The sequence below is a fragment of the Dama dama genome, chromosome 10 (assembly GCF_033118175.1).
Source record: "Dama dama isolate Ldn47 chromosome 10, ASM3311817v1, whole genome shotgun sequence".
NCBI lineage: Eukaryota > Metazoa > Chordata > Mammalia > Artiodactyla > Cervidae > Dama > Dama dama.
In genome coordinates, this window is record NC_083690.1 from 27,490,549 (window position 1) to 27,496,548 (window position 6,000).

Consider the following 6,000-nt stretch of genomic DNA (forward strand, 5'->3'; position numbering starts at 1 on the left):
GCTGGTTACGTGCTGGGTACTGTGTCATGGCTGTAGGGAAGTGCATGTGAAATGACCTCTGGCTCCTGCCCTCACGCAGCTCACAGTCTTGGGGGGATACCACACACACAAGCAGATGGTTTACCATCTTGCTGGGGAACAAAAGTGCTGTCAGGGAGTCAGCCAGACCTTCAGGGATGTCTGAGCAGTGTCTTGCAGGATGGGCAAGGGTTAGCCACATGGAGGAAGCAGAGAAGCACACGGAACCCAGGCTCTAAGGGTGTAATTGACCATGGCCCGCTGCCTAATGAAGAGGGCGTTCTTGGGCTCCAGCCAAGGAGGGTTGGATCTGGGGTGGCAGTTGGGGTGGCATTCAGGGCTCTGCAGTCCCTTGTCCTCTGTACCAGGTGAGGATCCAGCCTACTAACTACGACAACGTGCCCCCGCTGGAGGCCTTGGTTAGGATACCACGGCTGCACAGTGAGGGGCTCATCACCCACGAGTGGAGTATACAGATGGTGAGTCAGCCCAGAGCAGGGGAGAGCGCCCAGATCTGGGAGGGGGAGCTCCTGACGGGGAACGAGGGGCGACAGATGGGTAGGGATGGGAGTGAGACTGATTGAAGCTGCCAAGAACCTAGAGGGGAGAACTGGGAGACAAGGTGGTATCTGAGAGGTAGGGAGGAATAACGGGTCTGGGCTCAAGGGGCTGGCATCCTCTCAGCTCTGGACTAACTGAAGACCCTGCCTTGTCCTTCTCAGGAGCCTCCAGTCAACTGCAGCCCCCAAAATCTGGAGAGTCCATCGGATGTGGCTGAGGTACCGGCCATGACCTCAGCAACTGGGGCAGGGGCTGGGCAGGGGGCAGGTGGGAAGAGACCTCCCTGACCCTCTGCTTTCCTTCTTCCTGTCAGCCTTGCTCGTTTGGAGCCGAGTTCCGCTGCCCAGTCGACTTCAGACAGGAGATCCTTGTCCAAGTGATCGGGAAGGTGGAGCTGAGGGGGAAGATCGAGGTAGCAAGCACCCGCTGACCACAGACCCCAAATGGTTGGGGGGATGGGCTCAAGAGTTGGGGGTGGGTTCTCCCAGCAGACCTGCCTTTTTTTGTTCTGTCTTGAAGAAATGTCCCCAACATTTACACAGTTGCAGATGAAAGAGGACCAAGATTTGTTTAAAATTTGCAGGACTGTTTTCATGGGCCAATGGATGGTTCTCAGGGCTTCCCTGGTGGCTCAGATGATAAAGAATCTGCCTGCAATGTAGGAGACCTGGGTTCAATTCCTGGGTCAGGAAGATCTCCTGGAGGAGGGCATGGCAACCCACTCCAGTGTTCTCGCCTGGAAAACTCCGTGGACAGAGGAGCCTGGCAGACTACAGTCCATGGGGTCTCAAAGAGTCGGGCACGACTGAGTGACTATCACTCACTCACTCACAGATGGTTCTTACAAGTTCTGTGTAGGAAAAACCTCCTCCCCACAGTAACGAGCGGCACGTTAGGACAGTCCAGGAGAGAATGGGGTAGAGACAGCGGGCCCGCCAGGACCCTTCCGCTGCCTCTGCCCCTTGAGCTGCGCTGGGGGGCAGAGGTCAGGGGGTCCTGAGTCCTCCTTCCCTCTGGCCTGATGTCTGCCCCTCCTGCACCCCTGCCTCCCACAGGCCTCCTCCACGCTGAGCCTCTGCAGCTCCCTCTCCATTTCCTTCAACAGCAGCAAGCACTTTCACCTCTATGGCAGCAACGCCTCCATGGCCCAGGTATCTCTGCCTCCTCAGGAGACCCGGGAACAGGGGAGAGCAGAGGGGCGGGAGGAGCCCCAGGGCAGAGCTAGGAGAGCGGAAGCTGGGAGTGTGGGAAGCCATGGAGGAGAAAGTTGGGGCTTTAGCGCCGTAAGAAACTCCTCTCAGCCAGAGGCACGGGCCTTGGCGCAGCTCCCCACCACCGCTGGGGCAGACAGACCAACCATAAGGTCAGGAAGAGTTTGACGGCAGCTCAGCCAAGGGGCCCCCCACCCCGCAGACAGGGCATGATGGGAAGGCACCCCGGGCAGAGAGAGCAGCACGTGCAGGGCCCAGCTTTGAGGGAGCAGGCAAGGTGGGTTTAAGAGCAGGAAGCTCAGGGACTCCGCTGACAGTCCAGTGGTTAAGACTGCGCAGCCGATGCAGGGGGTGCGGGTTCGACCCCAGGTCTAGGAACTGAAGAGTCCACAGGCTGGGCTGCATGGCCAAAATAAAGGAAAAATAAAAATAAGAGCAGAGGGCTCAGAGCAGAAGGGAAGGGATAGCTGAACAAGGAAACAGAAGCCAGATTCCGGCAGGCTTTGAGCTGGGATTCTGGCATCTCACCCTGGGGCTGAGCGAAGCCTTTTAAGGGCTTAAGGGGGGGGCCCGAGGTGCAGGTTTGCCGGTTCATTCCAGTGGCTGTGGTGGGAGATGTACTAGAGAGGGAGGGTCTGGGCTGGAGCCCCGTGCTCTGCGTGACACAGTCCAGATGGGAAAAGCTAAGACCTAGGGTCTGAGACCAGATTCACACGTTGCATCCAGGATGGGAAGAGCTTCCTCCCCGCATTTCTGTCTCTCCTCTCCCACAGGTCGTCATGAAGGTGGACCTTGTATATGAGAAAGAGATGCTCTATCTCTACGTGCTGAGTGGAATCGGGGGGCTGTTGTTGCTGCTCCTGATTTTCATAGCTCTGTACAAGGTAAGAACTTCTGGGAAGAACAGACACCCAACCAGGCTGTGGAAAGCAGAATTGAGTGGAGTCAGGGAGCAGAACACCAAGATGAGAGGGTGTTAAAGCCAGAAGGGGCCTCAGCCTACTCCTCCTTCTACAGATAAGCCCACTGAGGCCCAAAGAGCAAGCAAGACTTGCCCCCATCCCTCAACAAGCACTGGCAAAGCCAGACCTGGGTACCCAGGGAGAAGAAGGAATTTCCCACGTACTGAGGGCCAGGCACTGGGATACAGAGGCACAGACCACACACATGGTCCATGCCTCTGAGATGCTCCCAGTCTCTACAGCAGACAGACGCGAACATGCTCTGCGGTCTGTAACAGAGGAGCCTGACCTAGGCTGGGGAAGTCCAGGAAGGCCTCTCAAGAGAGGCGGCCTTTGAGTTGGGACGTGAAGCATGAACAGAAGTTAGGGCTCTGCGGACTCTTTGTTCACTCCAGTGTCGTCTTCCTGCAGGTTGGTTTCTTCAAACGGAACCTGAAGGAGAAGATGGAGGCCAATGTAGATGCTTCCAGTGAAATCCCTGGAGAAGATGCTGGGCAGCCAGAGATGGAGAAAGAGTTCAAGGACCCAAGCTGCCTGGAGCCCCTCCAGAAGAATGATGCCTGTCCAGAAGATGAGGACGGAAGTGGTGGAGATTGAGGTGCAGCCCATATGCAGAGGGCCCAGGACTGGACTTGGGGTGCCTGGTACCAGCCTACCTCTACCTGAATTTCACTGTGTGTTCCTGGGCAAGTCACTGCCCCTCCGTAAGCCTCACTTTCCCTATCTTGAACATGGGCCCTTTCCTGCCTCCTGGGCAGGCTTGTGGTAAAGACCCACTTAGGGATGCACCAGGAAAGCCACAGAGGTGAGGCCTTGTAATCATCACATGTCCCGGTTCCACCAGCCCCTGTTAGTTTCCTCCCCTGGAAGAGAACATCTGATCTAAATTTGGAGCAATGGTCATCTCAGGACCTAGTAACACTCCAGGCTGTCATACCCACCTGTGCCTGGATGTCCTCAGAGACCTCAGACCACGCCCTCCTCCCCAGAACCTTGCCTTGCCTTCCCTGGAATCCTGTCAGCTTTTAATTCTCCTGCCAGAGCAAATCTCATCTGTGTCACTACCTTGCTCCTGCAAACCCCAGGGCCTTTGACTAACAACCAAATTCCTTAATATGCCTTCCAAAATCTGCAAAACTGGGCCCCTGTTTTCCTCCTAGACTCTTCTAGAAATGTCCCACCTTCCTTCCTGAGGTGACCAGCCTTTTCACTTGCACGGCTCCTTCCTGGTTTACTGCCTTCACCCAGCCTCTTCTCACTTCTCACTTCAGACTCTTCTCGCATTCCTCCTGCCTAACTCTCAGCTCACACATCACTTTCGCAGAGCAGCACCACCGCCCCCCCCCAGCCCCAGCTCAGTTGGGCTCCCATGTTATACACGCTTACACAGCCCATACTTATTCTGCATAGCACTGATCATATTTGTTAATTGTTAAATGATTTACTTCATATCTGTCTCTGAAGTTAAACGAAGAACTCCATGAGGGTGAGGATCATAGCTGTCTTGTTCACCTCGGGACTCCTGGTGATATCACAGAGCTGGATACACAGTAGGTGCTTGACATAGTTTTACTGCATTAGTGAGGGTACCCATGAGAAGACAGGAAAAAAAGTTTGGGTGGGCCCCCTGGCAACCTCATCCATCAAGGCTCAGCCTTCCCTAGGCTCCTGCCTCCTCATTCCACAGCCCCCCACCCCAGGACCCCATCACATCCCACCGTGGCCCCCGCTGTGACAGTGTGAGCTCAAAGATGGAAACTATGTCCAATGACTTGGCTCCCAGTGCCAGCCACAATGCTTGTATGTATTTAACAAATAAACGTGAAATTCTGGCCAATTTTGTGATGTTTTTTTTTACTGGTGTAACATTCCAGCCTGACTCAATTAAATGAACATTGCCTCCTCAACCCTTCCACTAAGTGGGCCCAAAACAGTCAGATTTTTTTGGTTGTTGTTTTCTTTCCTTTCTTTTTCCTCCTTCCTCTTCCCCTTCTTCCGCTTTTTCCTCTCCTTCCCCTTCTTCTTCTTTTTTGCCATGATGACCCTGAGAAACTGACTTATGCCTGATATTGTGAGTTAATTGAAGAGAAGCAGCAAGAGGGACTTCCCTGGTGATCCAGTGGCTAAAACTCTGCACTCCCAATCAGGGGGCCTAGGTTCAATCCCTGATCAGGAAACCAGATCCCACATGCCGCAACTAAGGATCCTGTGTGCTGCAACTAAGACCTGGCACAGCCAAATAAATAAATAAATATTTTTAAAAAAAGAAAAAGCAGTGAGAGAGGCACAGAAAATGAGGACAGGTTAGGGAGAGGCACTGAACGTTTATTAAGCTGTGAGAATAGAACTTCGTTGACATTACCCCCCCACCCCGCCTTTTTTTACTTGTTGCTTGGAGATTATTTTCCACTTGGTACAAGGCAAGGGTTATGGGACATCAGGAAGGCTCTTGTGTGGCTTGGAAGGTAAAGGGTGGGGTTCTCTCAACTTCCTTCTTGGTATTTTTCTGTTTTCATATTAAAAGCCCAGCTGTCTCTGCAGGTTGCAGTCTGCTTAGTCTTGGAGAGGGGAGGGGAGAGGAGGGGTCTCTGATGAGCTTGTGCCTTGGAAGGAAGCCTGGTGGCTGCTGCTGGTCACTCAGGATTGGAAGCTGCAGTTGGTTTTGCCAGGCTGGCCACCAGGCTGCGACTTCCCCGTGGCTTCCCGAGCCAGGTCACCGGTGATAATGCCAGTGGATCCTGGGCAGATTCCAAGTGCTCGACGGCCATGAGTGGGAGAGCAGGCTTCCCAAAAAAGAAGCTAGCTCACCAGTATCCCAGGTCAGCTTTGGGGAAACAGGGGTGGTAGACAACCCCCCTTTTAAATTTTATTTATTAATTTATTATTTTGCCTGTACTGGGTCTTCATTGCCGCACACCAGCCCTCTCTAGTTGCAGCAGATCAGGGCTACTCTTTCTTCCTGTGCACAGGCATCTCATTTTGGTGGTTTCTTCTGTTGAGAAGCACAGAATCAATGCACGTGAGCTTCAGTAGCTGTGGCACACAGGCTCAGGAGTTGCAGCTCATGGGCCCTAGAGCATGGGCTCAGCAGTTGCCACACGTGGGCTTACTTGCTCCGAGGCATGCTGGATTTTCCTGGATCAAGAATTGAACCCATGTCCCCTGCGTTGGCAGGCAGATTCCTATCCACTGTACCACCAGGGAAGTTGTAAAAAAAATTTTTTTTAATTGAGGTATTGTCCATTTAT

General features: G+C 53.6%; 1 protein-coding gene across 2 annotated transcripts in view; it reads left to right on the plus strand.

Moving 5' to 3' along the window:
* Nucleotides 1-4,589, plus strand: part of ITGAL (integrin subunit alpha L) — a 43,188-nt gene extending 38,599 nt beyond the window's left edge. For both annotated transcript variants that reach the window (XM_061153218.1, XM_061153220.1), the window contains exons 26-31: nt 387-497; nt 741-797; nt 893-991; nt 1,635-1,730; nt 2,564-2,674; nt 3,164-4,589. In XM_061153218.1, coding sequence (XP_061009201.1) covers nt 387-497; nt 741-797; nt 893-991; nt 1,635-1,730; nt 2,564-2,674; nt 3,164-3,349 — 660 coding nt within the window. In that variant the 3' untranslated portion in view covers nt 3,350-4,589. The remainder of the gene's footprint in view (nt 1-386; nt 498-740; nt 798-892; nt 992-1,634; nt 1,731-2,563; nt 2,675-3,163) is intronic.
* The last annotated feature ends 1,411 nt before the right edge of the window (nt 4,590-6,000 follow it).